Source organism: Lepidochelys kempii, chromosome 1, assembly GCF_965140265.1.
Source record: "Lepidochelys kempii isolate rLepKem1 chromosome 1, rLepKem1.hap2, whole genome shotgun sequence".
In the NCBI taxonomy this organism is placed as follows: Eukaryota; Metazoa; Chordata; order Testudines; family Cheloniidae; genus Lepidochelys; species Lepidochelys kempii.
In genome coordinates this window covers 285,113,967-285,132,606 of record NC_133256.1, presented here as the reverse complement: position 1 = coordinate 285,132,606, position 18,640 = coordinate 285,113,967, and the positions used below count along the sequence as shown (strand labels likewise).

The 18,640-nt window shown below is 42.2% G+C and overlaps 1 protein-coding gene across 3 annotated transcripts in view; it reads right to left on the bottom strand.

The window, feature by feature from the left end:
- Nucleotides 1-2,651: 2,651 nt before the first annotated feature.
- The window catches only part of PTPRB (protein tyrosine phosphatase receptor type B), a 102,784-nt gene continuing 86,795 nt past the window's right edge, over nt 2,652-18,640 (bottom strand). For all 3 annotated transcript variants that reach the window (XM_073327788.1, XM_073327789.1, XM_073327790.1), the window contains 11 exons: nt 15,992-16,075; nt 15,860-15,877; nt 15,648-15,729; nt 15,113-15,203; nt 12,154-12,230; nt 11,203-11,337; nt 9,747-9,869; nt 9,378-9,541; nt 8,349-8,484; nt 4,357-4,477; nt 2,652-3,440 (listed from right to left, as the gene is read on the bottom strand). In XM_073327788.1, coding sequence (XP_073183889.1) covers nt 3,418-3,440; nt 4,357-4,477; nt 8,349-8,484; nt 9,378-9,541; nt 9,747-9,869; nt 11,203-11,337; nt 12,154-12,230; nt 15,113-15,203; nt 15,648-15,729; nt 15,860-15,877; nt 15,992-16,075 — 1,054 coding nt within the window. In that variant the 3' untranslated portion in view covers nt 2,652-3,417. The remainder of the gene's footprint in view (nt 3,441-4,356; nt 4,478-8,348; nt 8,485-9,377; nt 9,542-9,746; nt 9,870-11,202; nt 11,338-12,153; nt 12,231-15,112; nt 15,204-15,647; nt 15,730-15,859; nt 15,878-15,991; nt 16,076-18,640) is intronic.

Here is an 18,640-nt window from a genome sequence, read left to right as displayed (position 1 = left end):
ATCTATGGCTCTTGGCCCAGTCACTGCAGATCACCCTCCCAGGTGATTACGCTCAGGCCATTACCACCCAGTTTAGGAATAGTAATTTTGCATTGTACTTGGTCTCACTTTGCTGTCTGTTGGTCCAGCGCTTTGCTTTCCAAGGCACAGCATCAATGCCATGGCATACGGTGTAAGCTGAACACAAAACTGCTCTTAGGTCTTTATGGGCACTCCAGCTAAAGGGAAATTCTTTAAGCCGCTACATAAGGAGTACTTTTTTTGGCAGGCATTTATCAAGCACATTTAAGCCATATAAATAACTATAGCAGCAGATACAATTTATAAAGTTGCACTTTCATGACAGCTTCACAGTGTGTCTATTGCAATCATTTATTTGAATAACCTAGTTGTAATAAAAAAAAAACCCACCTCTTCTCTAAATCTCTAGCTATGTTATGTGAAAGTTTTTGCTAAAATAGGTAGTAGGCCTTGCATTGGTATTGCACAGACTAAAACAATTCATCACACTTTTTATTAAATACTTTTCAATCAAAAAAAATATTAACTAAGGGCCCAGGCCTGCAAATGATGCTGTACGTAGGTGTCATTGCTCATGTAAATAGTCCCATTGCTATTAATTTCCTCACATGAGGAAAGGGGGGGGTGTTTTTATAAGATTGAGCCCCAAGTGTGCAAATCCTAGCTCAAGGGAAAACAACATTGAGTGTTGCTTTTTAACCTTACAATTGGAAAACATCAGGAAGGGGATTCTTAGCTTTACAGTATATAAAACTCTTCAGTTGAGGATTATGTTCCTTAACAGCTATCCTTCTTCAATATAGTCCAGCCTGTTTGCTCTAAGAGTTCCCTATTGGTTCTGGCTTTCTATGTCAAGGCACAATAAATATAATTAATTATACTAACTGGTGGCTTGCACCAAAAATATCACAGAGCTTCTGACATTTATTTGTTCTCAGTATAATTATACTGGCTCCATATGAATATGTCAGCTGATTAGCTAGCACGCAGAACCAGTCATACTGTGTGTGTGTGTGTGTGCACTGTCAGATATCTAGGGAGAAACGTGAAGCTGTTCAAGAGCACAGTACGCGAGTGTTTAGGGCTGCTCATCATTTTAGTAAATGACAGGGAGGAAAAAGTTCATGACTCACAGGCACTGTTAGCGTAAAGAAATGATGAAAACAGACTTTGGCTAGGGCATCATGTTTTGACTGCTGATCTGTGCACTTTAAAGCCATAGAGGCAGGAAAACACCTTTTAAAATAAAAAGCAGAATATGCTTTGTAGGCTTTTGAAAACGATGAACTACATCTATACACCATTTACAGGCATGGACTCGTGCCCTCCAAGCGCACATTATTGAACAGGTTTCATTTCCTTAGCAGAAAAAAATGTCATGGTACTAGCTAGGGAGGAATAATTTATATGGTGCATTTGACATTCCTTCAACATGCAATTGTACTGATGGGAACTAACCTCATGCCTCAGTCACTGCAGCGTGTGTGTGTGTGTGGGGTGGGGGGGCCCACAGGCCAGGGAATCAAGGTCATTGTCGCACAAAATTATCCAAACAGTTAAAGCAGCCTAAAGCTTTCGAGCAGCTGTGAAACCTCGTATAAAGGGAGGTCTCTGGAGCAGCTGCAGGAAGGGTGTCTGGGGGACTCCAGAGCGAGTGGAGAGACACAGGGACTGTAGGGATGGTCTATCTAGGGGACTTTGGGTGACCTACAGTGTTTTGAGTAGAAATCCCTGCTTGTTCTGTGTTGGCCAAACCCACCAACCCCACTGAGTGGAAAATTTGAGGCAAATTCTGCAAGGGCAGCCTTGGTGTTTTCCTCTGCTCTTCTATTGTCACTTTCATGGGTGTTTCCGCAGCAGGGAGGGACTAGCCTCAGCATGCAGCGGTGCAAAAAAAGCTTATGTCCTCTCTTCTTGGAACCTGGGGCAAGGTTCCTTCTTCTCAACCCTAATACATGATTTTATTTTAATTCTGTGGAACAGGAGCTGTTTTCTCCCCACAGCTGGGGCTGTCCTGAAGTGCTGGTTGGGACAGTATTAAACTTTATGGGCCACACAGCCTGGAGTGGGGGTACTGACATGCTAAAGAACAGAGAATTTACAGCATCAGAGGCTCATTTGAACAACTTCTCCTCCAAACAACTCTGCCCCTTCCTCTCAACAAAAATATTCAAAGTTTTTGTCTTGTGGCAGGCCAGATAACCTGTGTGGGAGGAGATCGGAAGGCAGGCCGAACTACCAAGCCTTTCCTTTCTCCTTTGGAAAGGATTGTTCTTTAAACAAAGTATTCATTATATTTTAATAGTGAACTGTCCCGTTCCTGTTACTTCAAAGTGAGTTTTTTAAACACAAAGAAACAAACGCTATTGCTAGGAGTGCTCAGATTACAGTATCTTCAAGGGAAAAGTGATCTCCAATAAAGACCAATGGCAGCTTAAATGCCACTATTACTGTGCAAACTGTTTCCATCTTTGGCATCTGTAAATCTGTATATTCCTGTGGGGGGTCTATACTGATGTTATCCAGCCCTGCCTTTAAACTCTTTTAATAATGACTTTTGTTTTAAAGAGTGATAAAAATTGCCAGGTTTTGCATCCTCATGGAAGTAAGTCTCTGCATGTCAGTCAGGGTGAATTCATGTATAGTTTATTTATTATCTTTCGCTGCATTCATTTACGTAGTCGTGCAGGTCAAATCAAAATCAGACCTCCCATCAGAGTAAAAGAAGAGTTCTATTAAACTTCAAGGCAACATATGTTAATATTTTTCCACTAACATTCAGATTACAGTGAAACAGTTGCTCATAGTGAAGTGGATGGTTTTTTATTTGGATGTTAATGAGGTTTTGGTAAATGGTACATTGCAGCACCCTGGCATTGTGATTTGATCAGAATGGATGAAATCCACAAGCAATCAGCAATCAATTTAAAGTTTAGAATTCCTTTACCTGACATGTATCTTATTTCATCTTGTGAACACTGAGTCAGCTAAAAAGGCTGGCTATCCTTAATAGATTTTTCTTGTATATTAAGTGCCAATACATAACCTACTCCAAACTCAGCAGTTCTTTCTGACATACAGTTTAAAATAGTTTATGTAAAAAAGTTCCTAAAAACTTTAGTATGGAAAAATAGTATTATCTGAAGCTTAATATTAATATAAACATTATAGAAAAAATACATCTTTACATAACACCAAAATACAATTATATACAATAATATCTATTACACTTAAATTATATATCTTTAAAAAAGTCACCAGACCAATAAATTATACACAGCATCAATAGAAATGTCTGGCACTGCTCTAGTGCATGAAACACACACACACACACTCACTCACTCACTCACACAAAGTTAACAGATCTGATCACAAAAGCAGGTGTCTGTTACATTCTTAGTGTCTTGAATAAACAGCATCTGAAAGCAAGGAAAACAGATTAGAAAAATCACCAGTCTGTTTTATTTTCCATCTTTAGCAGATGGATATCGTGTGTGGAGAAGTGGCGGAGCACCAGCACTGGCTAGAGATTGGTATGACAAGAGGGAGGCACTGAGCAAGTTCCCACTCACAGCTCCGTCATTACACTTCAGTCATGAGCTGTACAACTCCTGTTATTTCAGTCTTTGGCCTCTCACCTGTGGAGGTGGGAGTCAGATCACCAAATTCTTTTCCACTTGGAAAAGGAACCAGGCTTTGAAGATAGGTCATCAACAATGGAAAGCAAATGTCACTTAGTACTGTTAAACATCACTTGTGTTGCACTGGAAATATACATGGTGTTGCATGAAAATAAAACACTTTCTCTCTCTCCCAACAAGCTTATAAGTAAAATGGACCAGACAAATGTGAGATGTGAGGTAAGAATACGCAAGGGAAACCAGGAAGAGACAGTTGGTGAGTGAAGGAGGAAGCAAATATTTCTGGGTGGAGTGAGTTTTAATGAGGCGGAGTCTTGGAGGCTGTTCCTGTCATAGGGGACAGCTTAATAATGTGTGAGATAGAAAAGAGTGTGAAAGAAAGCTAATGGGAGTAGTAAGGTGATGGCACTGGGAGGTATATATGATGTGAGTGAGTGCTGCAGGAGGAAATGAGATCAGAGACGTAGGTGTGGAGGTGAAGCTGGGATTTAGTGGGGAAGCCAATGAAGAGGAGAATGAGATGGCCAGAGTGACAAGAGAGGAAGACAACCGTAGCACCAGCATTTTGGATAGAGTGGACGAGAGAATGTCTGACAGGAGGTTATAATAACCCAAGCAAGAGATAATGCAATATGTCCCTAGCTATTAAATTGTGAATCTGAAAAGCTTTATAATTCAATAACTTTGTTCCTACCTCTGTGATACTCTGGATTCACATTTTCATATATTGGAAACAAGGGATTTTCTTGTTCACTGCGTAGCTTTCTTGCTCTTAACACGTCTCTCACACACTGATGTAAATAGACATACTGACACTGGAAAAGAGGGAGGGAAGTGTCAGAAATTAGTGAATCTGCAAAGGAGTAAGAAAGTCTCACACTCAGATGCCATTGAATGGTAAAACATGGAGTGTTTTGCAACACCTTTGTTCTAAGGGAGATAAAAAGCCATGTCAGTTGTTATGGGAATGTATCTTTTTCATAAGGTTATTATTTGAGCAGGTTTGGAAAATTCCCCAATGGAAAATTTTTCCATTGAAAAATGGCATTTTGTTGAAACTGAAAATTCCTGTGGGATGTCGATACCAACATTTCTTTTGGAAAATAAATTTTAAAAAAATTTCAAAAAATGTCAAAAAGTTCTGTTTCAACAAATTTGGAATGGACTGTTTCAATTTTTCCAAATCAAAATGGATTTTTAGTTTTGAAATAGCTTTTATTTCATACTGTTAAAATAATGAAAAAATTAAAATATCGAAGTCAAAATGAAATGTTTCCATTGACCTAAAACTTGAATTTTTTTCAAAATGTTTGTTTCATGGGAAATTTCAGAATTATTTATTTTCATTCTGATTCAGAACTAAACAAATTTTGAAATAGCAGAAATTCCTGTGACATGGAAATTCCGGGTTCTGCACAACTGATCTGTGTAGCAGCTTTCCAGTTTACTGTTGCTACCCATGCAAAACATTAAGCCTCATGTAACATAATGAAGTAAGCCCTAGTCAAGTATGTTTTTCGACCTTCCTGATAACAAGAGTAACTTCCTGATAACTTCCATGCTGGGCAGGGAAGTGCAGTTAGGCCCTGTTTATACTGGACAAGGAAAGCCTGTGGGACCCTTTTCTAACAAATTATATTTAAATATGGATGGTTTTTACCAAAAAAAGTCAATGTTCTTTCCCTTGCCAGTGCTGACAGGATTTAAATGTGCTATAAACTGGGTTATTAGACTATGATATTGACTGTGACTTCCCTGGTTTTCCAGCAAGGTTAGCCCTTGTCTATGCAGACCAAGTGAACTGTGTTAGCTCCTTTCTAAGGCTAGTGTTTGAATAGTTTACTAGAAAGGAGCTAAGATGTTGTTTTGACCAGTGTGGACAGGACCTAACTGATATGATCTGCTATTCACCCAGGTTGCCTTCGCTTATGCATAAACTGCTAATTCTCCATGCCTTGCCGTTCTCTCAGAGCAATGACCACAGGAACACTAGCATTACATGGCAAATGTATTGTAGTACCCATAGACATTAGCGAACACCTCCTCATAGGCTCTTGCTTTTAATTTTTCTTTACCTTAAAAGCATCATTTCCCCAGGGACCGCAATTTTTTTTCAACAATTTCTCTTCATTTGCATAACAAGTTTGATTGTTGCTCTGTGCTTTTTTCTCTACTGTCCTCTCTCTGGGAAAGTTACAAAACCTGCTGTCATTCACATAAGGCTGCTGTCTCCGGGGAACAGAATTCTGCACCCCACCCACCTATTCAATGGAAATTTGGTCAGCGCACAGCATCTTCAGTTAGCAGATACTGCTAAGGGCTCTTGCTGTGAGTGAAATGGGGCAGTGATTCCCTGCCAGTTAGGCAGCTGTGGAGACCGCTCCCTATCATGCTAACCAATATTATTTCATTGTTTCCTTGTGCTCTCCTGTTGTCGATTGTCTGGAAGAGTTTACAATCTATGTCTCAAGGAGGGGCTGTCTTTTCATTCTGGGTCCATACAGTGTGAAGCACAATGAGACCCTGCTCCACATCTGGGGCTCTGAGCTGCGGGGAGAGGGCTGGAGGGACTGTGAAGTCCTCTTTGGCCCCAGCCCTGGGACAGCCTGCCTGCACCCCAAACTCTTCATCCCCAGCCCCGCCCCACCAAAAAGCCCACACCCCCAGCCAGAGTCCTCACCCCCCTGCATCCCAACCCTCTGCCCTAGCCCTGAGCCCCCTCCAACACCCCAAACCCCTCATCCCCAGCCCCAGCCAGAGCCCTCATCCCCCCACACTCCAACCTTCTGCCCTAGCCCTGAGCCCCCTCCAACACCCCAAACTCCTCATCCCCCCCGAACCCTCACCCCCCCCCCCCGTGTGTAATATAGGGAAATTGTTAAATGCTTACTGTTTCCAGTCCATTTTTACAACATTAAAAATATATATATAATCAGCTTACAAGGCAGGTGTGGGGGGGGGGGGCGGGCAGGACATGGACCTGTTCTGGTCACCACCAATAATTATACAGACCTGCCACCCCTGCTGAGGTGCTACTTCAATACAAATAATAGAGTTTCCACTTCCATATGCCCACCCTCCCCATCCTAGGCTCTCCCAAATTAACAGGTGAAAATAAAACCTTCTTTTTACACAAATATAGAAGTGGATTTTGGAAGTTCTTCTAATGAAGCCATGAATCTGGTTCATGCCAGATGCCTCAGGTTCAGTGGAGCCTAGAACTCCAGCAATTCCCAAAAATAGCTTGCTAAACACAACCCTTGTAGTAGTTACCTCCACCCCAGGATTATGGGAAACCTTCAATGCAAGAAGAAGCACCAAGAGAAGGAGAAAATCATTTATAAAAGGTTTGTTAGAACTTCTTTCTGTGCTGGATGCACTCCCTAGCCTTGGAAGGGGAGGGATCAGACTATTAATCTGGGCTCAATTCAGTTTTCATTTTTGCTATAATTTTATCCCTGGGATAGCTCTGGGGATTCTCACTGTTTGCTGTATTGAGGCTGTCTACTCCAGGGGCTTGCGTGGGACTCAAGCCATCACTGCAAGAGTTTGGGATAAGATGGAAGAGGTGGTGATAGCTGTGGTGGGTTGTTTCCACAGCATAGTATATGAGTTCTCCACACTCCTGTCAGGCATTTTACCTGGGTATGGCATCTGATTAGGACTTTATGCCAGGCTGCCACCGAAGATCCACAACCAGGTCTGGGAAATTCTGACTTTGTACTAACTAGAGCTCTTCAGTGATTAAGATAGCATTGAAATAAAATTCAGTGTCTCCTCATGCCAATGTGCAGCCTTTGCAGACATCAGCAAACTTAGCCACCCATAACATAACCTCCAAACTGCAACAAAGAGCTACATTGGTATTAGGCTGCACAGCCCAGTAAACCCGCTCCAATTTCTCTATTAACACGTTCCACAGAGACAATGTACAAGCTGCCTCCATTACTCTGTTATTAAATTAGTCCCTAAGTGTTTAGCCACCAGTCTCTGAAAGTGATTTCCCTGCACTTTTAAAAGCATAAAAGACTTGCTTATCCTGTGCGAACAGGATAGATTCAGTCCCTTCTGCATAATGGCTTAGGAAAAGATTGATCTTCCTTCCCAATAGCAAAATGAAAGATGGACATGTCAGCCCAGTAAGTACAAGGACACCACACAGCTGCAAGGTCAAAGTGCTACTGTTTTAAAATAATAAACACTTGAGTAATTATCTCCATCCTCCATTGTTTTCTCCCTTTATGTCTGCCTATCTATCCATCTTAGTGCCCATCCCCAATGTACTTAAATGCTTATGTTCCTTCCCCCAATATATTTATCTAACTCAGTAACTCCAGTGCAATGTGCTGTTAAAGGTCTGCTGCACTACACTCCTGGGGGTGATTGCAGTTCAGTGGCGGGTGAAGTGATCCCTATTTCTAAGATGTGTATAGAACTTGATATGTAAGGGCCCGATGCAGCTCCATGGAAGGCAATGGAAAAAAATCCCACTAGCTTTACTAGGAATAGATCAGGTTCTAAGTGCTACAGAACCTGTTAACTATCTTACAGTGGTGCCACAAGGCCTAATTTATGAACAGTTGTGAAGTGCTTCGAGCTCCTCAGGTGAAATTCTCTCTGTGTTCCAACTATTATTATTATATTAATGATGAAGATGTGCCGCGCTGTGCCATCTCCAAAGCTTACCTCTGTCTGAACCATGTGCACCCTGTGAAGTCTTAGATCATGCACTGCTCCATAAATATCCACTGAGTCCTTAGAGTCTAGTTGCTGAAGGATTCGATCCAGTGCAATGAATGTGCCTGTCCGACCAACACCAGCACTGAAAAGAGAGGGAAAACACAAACCCACTGGGTCAAAGTTCTCACCCTCTTTACATTTCACTCAGGCAAGGAACAGATTGGCATTGCTATAGATCCATCGTGGTCTTTGGATTAACTGCACTATACAAGTGGCAGCTCTAGGATTTCAGATGGTAATAGTTTACAGTGGAGGTAGATTTTTCGTTTGGAGTCATAGAAGAGCTAGTTGTGATATCTCCTGTTCCCGTTTGTCACTATGGATGAAGTTAGGCTGACATTTCAATATATCCAAATCTGTTTGTAAGGAGCCTTTAAAGTTGTTTTCTTTCTAGAGATGAACCGTTGATTCAGACTATGACCCTGAATATGGACCCAAATGGTTTACATTTTTGGGTGAGGTTCTTTGGCCTGTGTTATGCAGGAAGTCAGACTAGATGGTCACAATGGTCCCTTCTGGCCTTAAACATCTACAAAGATCTGGACACACATTTGCAGCTCAAATTTACCACTAGTTATGCTTCACTTTTTCTTAATTAAAAAGGGGTAATGAGACATTGGGCCAGACCCAGCAGTGCAAAGGAGACTTAAAAATCTGCCAAAAGGCTGCAGCTGAGGGTCCCCCTGGAGTAGCAGGTGTGTCAGGGACAGTGCTGTAGTGGTCTTACCTGGAGGCATGACCTCCTGAGAGCTGTTATTCACTGGCACGAGTCGGGCACCCAGCATCTCTCAGGATGACGGCATGTGTGTCAAACACTGTTCCTGACCACCTAGCCCATAGTCTGTCTATTAAAGCCTACGGCTGTTCCACAGAAATTTAAGCAAAAGTTACCCCCTGAGAGACACCAACATTAGAGATCTTTTAAATATATTTTATAAAACTCCTGAACCAATGATATCCTGCTTTCATTTATACCTGCAATGCAGAATGGTTGGTCCAGTGTCTGGAGTCCTGTTGATATAATCCCTTACAGTTCTTACAAACTGGATCAGGGACTGGGTGGTCTCTGGAACTCCATGGTCTGGCCATACTGTGTAATGAAAGTGACGAATGAGCCTCTTTGAGTCAAGCTGCTCTTCCTGTCAGATAAACAGAAATGTGGATAATCAGGACAGTTAAGAGGCAGATGTTCCAACACACCACGTCTTTGTAGTGAACATCATGTTCTGTTACAGCTGCCACTAGGGAGTAGGTCACTGGAGAGCAATCAGGATGTGTGAGGTTTAACCATGCTATGTTTTCCTGACAGATTTTTAAAAAATAAAATAAAATAAATGAACATACACTACAAATTTTAAACTCCCTTATTGTCCATTCCGGAAGTACTGACTCAGACAGCATCTCAACTATCAGGTCTCCGTAATACAAGGAATCTTGGTCCAGGGGCCAGTAATGATCGCACTTCACCTGTATGGACAAAGAAAAGAGTGTTTCAGTAATAACAACAGCTGGAGCCAACCTGTCATATTTAAACACCTTCTTATCTACTCAATTTTTGCATAGGGTTCCTAACTGTCCCCCGCTTCCAAGGAGGCAAGAAGCAGTCACGCATCAGTAGATGGACAATTAAGGCAGCTAAAATAATCCATATGCACATGTAGTCAACAAAAGACCTAAACACATGCTTAATTAAGTATGCAAAAGGTTCCATTGCGTTAGGCATTGCTTAAGTACTTTGCTATGTCAGGGCCTAAACAGCAAAAAACATTTCTACATACAGTTATGATTGCTTGCATTCTTTAGACTATGTTTAAAGCAGAGGTTGATCTGGGCGTTAGGCATTGCTTAAGTACTTTGCTATGTCAGGGCCTAAACAGCAAAAAGCTGCTCTGGCTTTTAAAAAAACAAAACAAAACAATGCAATGGACTCGGATGTAACCATTACCTCTGTGTGTCTATATGGGGGCATCAGGGAAGGAAATAATATTTACGGTTTCTACAGTTTAGTCACTTGCCTTTGTACCATACATAGAAGATGTTTTTATGGTGGCTCATATTCTGATTACAGCAGCATAAGTTTTATGAGGTTGTCATGGACAGTGAAATAAGTGAAAGGCCCAGAGAAGTTTCATAATTGTAATATACTAACCTTAAATAAATAGACCATGAAGTACATGTAATGCATGGTGCTTATCTCATGCTCTTTATTGATTTCCACCTTTATCCTCCCATATCCCAACCTTTTGTAAGTTGTTATCCCATGCAACATTATGTCTATCGACTGTGTTGAGAAGCCCTTATGTAAGTAGTCACGCAGAAGCCACTCACTGTGATTACAGATGCAGAATTAGGCCCTTAGAGATTGCAACATCTTTGGGTAATTGTTATATTTACCCTTTAAGTGCCATGTGTGCTTAGGATACTGTGTTTGTGCCGTGGGTTCTATTCTTAGCTCTCTCACTGACCTGCTGTGTGACCTTGGATTAGTCACTTCACCTCTTTGTGCCCCTGTTTCCCCACGTATCTTTTTTCTGTCTTGTCTGTTTAGACTGCAAGGGCCAGGTGTTTAAAGGCATGCAGGTACCTAACTCCTACTGCAATCAAAGAAATTTAGGTGCCTAACTAGCTTCAAAAACCTGGTTCTAAGCTCGTAGGGGCAGGCATTGTCTCTCACTACACATCACTGCCTAGCATAATGGGACTTTGATCTCAGCCAATGTCCGTGGGTGTTAGTGTCATACAAATAATAAATACAAAATTTAAAAATAGTAATGAATAAGCAAGAAACCTCGCTACTCACTCGGCCCTTCTCGACACACTGGGTTACCATGACAATATTGTGAACATTCTGTTCCCATGCCATCTTCCAGAAATCATCTTTGGTGCCAGGCAAAGGGCCCTGAGTCGCAATGTATTCTCTGCGAAAATTATTGCCCTACAAATCCAGAAAATTCCAATTAGTTTCTATAATGCCAGAGAAAGAGACCTTATAGCAACTGCAAACAAACCACCACTGTTCTGGCATCAACACCTTCACTGCAGCCACAGCTTGAAAACTAAAGGATGCCCTAAACTCTGGAAGCAGAAGGCTGGTGGGAGCAGAGAGGAGGAAGAGAAAGTGCCAGTGTATTTAAATATTGCTGGAAGGTATTTATTATCATTAGTCAGAGATTTTTCATCTTTCTATTGTGTTCAGCACTGCCCGAGGCATTTTGAACCACTGGGTTTTTGTTTTGTTTTGCTGTTTGCCATTCATTAATTGAGCTCTGGATTGAAATCTGGATGGTTAGGGCTCTGTTATTATCAATCATAATTCCCTGGCAAAGGGCACAATTGTAATCTCAGCCAATTTCACCATAATACAAGGTGCAAACACTTTCAGGATGAAATACAAGTCCAGAAGTATGATCTCAGTGATAGCTGTACTTATTGCAGAAATTGTATAAAAACAGTGACCTTTCAGAAGTTGTCCTTGGCCAATTATAACAGCACTCTTATATAACTATAGCAATCCAGGGAAGCAGTTTTAAGAGCTGACTGAATCAGTCTCAGTTAACTGTATGGCAATCAGACATGGCCTTTCAGTGCACACACACACAAAAGCAGTTCTCAGACTTTTAATTAAAACCAGTGAACATATGAAAGGAGAATCTAGAATACATAAGAATCTAGCTACATGTTAAGTTTCACAAGAAGGTGAAATTACCACTGGAGAGACAAGAACTATAAAAAATACCATTGAGCCACTTACTGGTATGTAGCTTGCATTAATATAATCTGAGCAAGGATCATCATCTACGTTGGAAAGCTTCACTCTCGATGTATCATCTGGGAAGAAATGTATTACAAGAGGTTTATGCGTAGGTCTTGATTTTCATCCCTTTCGCATAAATGGAAATGTGCCCATGTAAAAATACTGACTGCACTTTCACAGTCAGAGTTGGCAGGTTTGTTTGCAAATGATAGCTACCCACATTTGCACAACACCTTTCACCAGGGGGGTTCCAAAGGATATTGCAGCCGATGAGCGAGATTGTATGCAAGGAGCTAGAACCACAGAGGTCCATAGGCACGTAACTGCCTCGTTTGGCACCTCAGTCCACAATATAGGTGCCACTGACGTGCTCAAAACTACCGTTAAGCTCCTGCCTACCCCGGTAAGTGTCTAGGGGCAGGTCTTCACTACCCACCGGATCGGCAGGTAGTGATCAATCTATCAGGAATCGATTTATCGTGTCTCGTCTAGACACAATAAATCGATCCCCAAACATGTTGCCTGTCGACTCCAGGACTCCAGCTCGCGAGAGGTGGAACCAGAGTCGACGGGGGAGCTGCAGTGGTCGACTTGCCGCCGTCCTCATGGCCAGGTAAGTTGATCTAAGATACGCCGACTTCAGCTACACTATTCACGTAGCTGAAGTTGCGTATCTTAGGTCGATCCCCTCCCCACCCAGTGTAGACCAGGGCTAGGTTTCCAATGGTGGGCATGTGCAAAGCTGCCTAACAGATCATACCACCCCACAGCTAACAAACTGCTCAGACCTATTGCTCAAGCTGAAGCTCCAAAGCAGGATTCTCAAACTAGGGGCTCCCCCACCAATCTCTCATGTGAGGCCCAACCCCAGAGATGTGGGCACACACCTTCAGGATCAGCCATCACACGAACGAGAGTGTGAGCGTCTATCCCCAAATGTAGTGGCCAGAGTATTCACTTAGGGTGCAGGAGATCCAGGTTTAAGTCCCGCCTCCAATTATTTATACTAAGTGGAAAGCTCCAATAGGAGAGAAAGAGAGATCCACCCACAATACACAATGCCCTGGGGGCTAGGGACTCTCCTTGGATGTGGGATTTGTGGGTTCAAGTCCTGGTTTCAAATCAGAATGGAGATTTGAAAACAGGTCTCCCACATTCCAAGTGAGTGCTATAAACACAGGGCTATTGGCTACAATGGGGTGGGTCTCTCTTGTCTTTCAGGAGAATGGTCTGGGTTTCATTTGCTAGGGCATGGGTTTACCCAGCTCAGGTGCCTAATGTCAGGAGAGGATTAATGGTGGAGAATTCTGAGCAGAGGGAGGTGCTTCCCTCTGGCATGTCAGGTAAGTAGAGGCCCAGACCAATGGGAGCAGGTGCCTAAGTACCTTTGTGAATCTGGGCCCTAAGTCCTGTCTCCTTCCTTTTGCATGACACTGATGGTTTCACAGGATCCCTGTGATAGGTGCCTACCTCCCCTCATGCATTGATGGGGAGCCTAAATGTCTAACTCAGGATGGAGGGCTGGACAGAGTACCTACTGGGTAGGCACTGCACTGCCTAAGTACCTTTGTGGATTCCGCCCAGGGAGACTTCACCCCATTTTCCCACAGGTGAGCACAATTCCATTGCAGAGCACAAGCCTCTTCCCTGGTTGTGCTCTGGTGGATGCCAGCTACTTGAAAGAGGTAGGGAGTTAGGATAATGGTGGGACTGTGGCTGCATCCGTCTTTGCCCCTGACGGCAGAGCCAGCAGTGCATGGCGGAGAGCACACACTCTTCCCCTTGACAGAACAGCAGTGTCTCCACTTCACTGTGCAGCCCCCTGGGAAAATGCTGGGTGACTGAGCAAGACAGCATTCCTCCTGTGTCTCTGGCTGCAGAGTTGCCTGTCCAGAGCAGACTGAGACATAGAGGTACCATAGCGCCATACACACTTTGGGTACTTCTACCTGGCAGTTGGGTGAGTACTTCCCAGCATGGGTAGACAGACAAGAGCAACTCTGCTTGAGCTAGCGTGCTACAAATACAAACCCTTCCAGACCTACTGGGTATGTAGGTGGGTGGGTAGCCCGAGCCACTGCCCATGCTACCCCCAGCTACACTGCTATTTTAAGTGCACAAGCTAGCATATGTCTGTCTATCTGAGCTGGGAAGCACCCTCCAAGCTGCAGTTAGACATACCCACCGGGGGATCCCTTCACCACTACTGAAATGCAGCCATCTCTGGATAAAACATGCCAACTAACGACAGCACACGGCAATACTATACGGCAAGTTAGGACTGGAAATCAAGCTGACTGCTACCATAGCCCATTGAAATTGCAGGGGGCTATTTAAGGTGGGCTAATTACCTCCAACAGGCGTTTCCCAGGGCTATCCCTATTTTCATGTGCCACATACTGCCAGTATCTTTGTCTTGTATGAAAGAGGACTCCTTCAGGATTATCGCCTTTTGCCATGCTGGGGGCACTGTGATACTGCAGGCTCATTATAAACTCTGAAGGAAGCGACTGTCACCTATCGATGTCAAATAAGTGATTTGTGCCCACTGGACAGGTTTGAACTGACAACATCTGAATGACTAGGGAGAAAGTAGCCCTGCTGCTATCCGGTGCTGATCACACAAAACACACAAGACAAGGTTTCTATGATTCCTACTATCTACCCTGACAGAACAGCTGAAAGGCTAGAACAGCTGAAGCCTTTTATAAACAGAATGAACACTAGTCATTACGCCTCTGGTGGGAAGTGAAATTTCATGAGAGCTGCTGTTGTAAAGCCGCTCGTGGCCATACATCGTCAGCATCAAAGCACCAAGACTTGGCTTGGCAATGGTATTTCATCTCGGACAAGGAAAAACAAGGAAAGGGATATGCTACATGCCCCATCCCATCCAGAAAAGAAGTGAAAAATAGCTGGTGTGATGTAATATTATATATCCAAACATAAAACTTACAGGGCAATATATTATTGTATCGATTTTTCCCTCTGTTCTCTGGCAAAAGCGCTATGTCACATGATTGGCTTCGACCCACATCTTTTAAGTCCTGTAAAAGGCCGAAATGAATGTGAGGTGAAAATCACAGGATGCTACAAAACAGAATGTACAGCATGCAAGGCCAAGGAAAGGAACTTATTTTTATTATACTGAAATTAGAGAACTGGTGGCATTGGCTTGAGCCAGGCACACTGCTGGGAGGCACTCTTCAAGATTTGCCACACAGCTCTGCTACCACAACTCAGTCCTGACCTTCAGCACATCCTGGTGATCCTGTGTTGGGCCTCTCATGAACAGAGGCTGCCAACTGGATCAAGTTGTGGTTCTGGCAGCAGGACAAATAGGGTCTAAGCTGAGACTGTCAAACTCATTTTCACTTGTGTGAAGAAGACCAGGGAATGCATGTCTCTGGGGCTGAAGGGTTAGTGAGCCAGAGTTAGCACCCAACCAGTCCATTCAATAAAGAAATGGTTCCACTAGATTGGATTCATACCTCATATTCCTTGGACAGGAGGTAGTTGGAATCTGCTTGGAGTTTGGTGAAGTGCGCTTCAAACTGATTTACTTTTATTGGACTAAAACATTCGACAGAAGAAAAAAGACAAAAACCAAAAACACTCAGTTACCCGAGGAGACAACAAGGACATTATTCATCTAATTCATTACAAAGGAAGATGTTTTAAATGAAGAAATATTTGCTTTTACCTGGAAATTCTCCGGCTCCTAGAAATAATTTCAAAAGAAAAAGAAAGAATTTGTCAGTGAGTGACTGGAGAGACTGTTTCATCTATGATGCCATGTTAAAACAATTCTCTTAGAAACAAATTTTGAGATTACCCTCTCTGCCCCAAGTTCAGATGGACGGACAACGGCCTGTCCCTGCGAATGCTCAGCCTTGCTGTAGGTCGCTCTTGGCCATTACTGCAATACAAAGGAAGCTATTCTTACTTTGGTTTTAGTGCTATGTTCAAATGTCAACGTGAGTTGGGCAACAAAAGTATCTTGTGGCAGGAAATAAAGAAAAGGAATAAAAAGAGATGTCTGTTTCATTTGCTACTCTGAAATGTATCTTTGCGGTTGTAGAGTTTTCCTGTACCTTAGTTTGCTGCCATAGGACAATAATTTTATATCATATATAGAAAAAACAGTGTAAAACAGTAATGGCCTGTTTTTTACCATAAGAGACACAGCCCAAACTACCACTAAAGTGGGTATTAGCGCTAGTCAGGAATTTTTTAGCTGACTGATTTTTAGCTGATTCGTCAAAACTGAAACTTTTCATGGAAAACCTTTAGTTGGGAAGGTTTCTCAGGTCCAGGAGGGAATTTCCCGTGAGAGAGAGAAGCACCCACCCCAGCATAACCAATAGACCGATGACCAGGGCGCTCACCTGGTTTAGCAGAGACCCAGGTTCAAGTCTCTGGTCTGAATCTCACTCTGTTGGGTTTTTTTCCCTTGAAAATTTTAGAAAGGTCTTGGTTTTGTTCCAACATGGAATGAAAAAAAATTTCAAATCCTCAACATTTCTGGTGACATAGAATTCTTGTTTTCCAGCCAGTCCTAGTGGGTGTCCTATGGCAGGATAAGGCCTAACCAACTGATCTGTAGAACATCCCTGTGAAGTAGGTATTATCCCTGGTTCCATGTGCAGATTGGGGAACAAGTTACTGCTGTGCTTTTCAGAAGTGCAGAGTGCCTGCAGCTCCCACTGGCTTCAAGTGTTGTGGGTAGGGTGACCAGACAGCAAGTGTGAAAAATCGGGACAGGGGTGGGGGAGTAATTGGCACCTATATAAGACAAAGCTCCAAATATCAGGACTGTCCCTATAAAATCGGGACATCTGGTCATCCTAGTTGTGGGTGCTTAGCACCTCTGAAAATCAGGCCATTTGGGACTTGTGAAGGATCAGAGCAGGAATTAGTGGCAGCACTCGGATAGATTTGGGAAGTTCTTGGAATTCATTCTGTGCTCATTCCATTATTCATGGCCAGTTTACACCCATCTGTTCTTGTGCCAACATTGTCCATTAGCTAAATAGCTCTTCTCTCTTCCTGGTGTTTACCGGCCATGAACAAATTCAGGTTGGAAATTAGAAGAAGGTTTCTAACCATTAGAGGAGTGAGACGCTGGAACAGCCTCCCACTAGGAGTTGTGGAGGCAAACAACTGAATCAGTGTAAGATGGAGCTTGATACATTTATGAATGTGATTATATAATGGGGCTGCCTGCAATAGCTAGGATCTGGACTTAGTGACTCAGGAGATCCCCTGCAGTCCTACATTCCTATGTTCCACTAAACCACACACACTGTCTCTCCATCTCTGATCACCATTTGTTCCCTCAGAAACCTCTCTTGTAAATGAAAGAAACATTTACCTATTGTATATGACACAGAAAAATATACCGACGTTCACTGACCCATTGAACAGAGCTCATAAGAAGAAATCACAATACAGTTGAGAAAACATGCACTTCATATGATTTACATTCAAACTATGTAGAGCAAAAATAAATTAGAGGATAAGGGACATATTTTCAAATGCAGGCGCCTAAGTAGCAGCCAGGAGAAAATGTGTACACCTATTGTGAATGCAAAACCTGCATTTTACTCATGCATAATGGTAGCGGTGTATGCATACAGATATGTAGGCATGCATTTCTCTGTAGGCACAAACAAATGCAGGTTTTACACACAAGTGCACATGCTTTTTCATGGTCAGCATCTAGACATCTGCATTGAATTTGGGCTTAAGTGTCTAGAAGAAACTGCTAGAGAATAATTTCATGCAGACTAAGAATTAGAGCTGGTTGGAAAACAATTTCCAACATTTCAAAGAAAAATTAACTCCAAGCAAAATGTTGCATTTTCAAAATTTCCCACAGAATAGAAATTCCAAATTTTTTTTGACTCAGAAATATAAAAAAAAATTCATTTCAATACTGTAAAATGTTTTGTTTCAATAAGGTAGTTTTTTATTTTTATAATGTTAAAATATTATATTTAATATTTATATATATTTAAATTAAAATAATATATAGATGATATGCAATTAATATTATAGAATAAAAGTCAGTTCAAAATGAAATGGAACAAATAAGTCAAAATTAAACTTTTTGACATTCTTGAAAGAAAATGTTTCAATGTTTCCAAAATGAGAGGGTCAAAATGAATCATTTCAAAGTTTTCCCATCAAAAATGTCATTGAAATCAACAAGTTCTCATGAAAGGTTTAAATGAAGCCACATTTTCTGACAGAAAACTGCTCCAGTGAAAATGTGTTGACCAGCTCTACTAAGAACCTAAGGTCCCATTGCAGCCTTAAATCATGCAACTCCTATTAATCAGTGGAAATCCTGTTCCTTAATCAAGGGTAATATGGGGCTTCTTAGTTCAATATTCAATTTGTTCAAATGGTGAGGGAAATGGAATTAGGTTTTTGCTTTCCTAAATACAATTTAAAGTTTTCATCCAATTTTACACCTTCC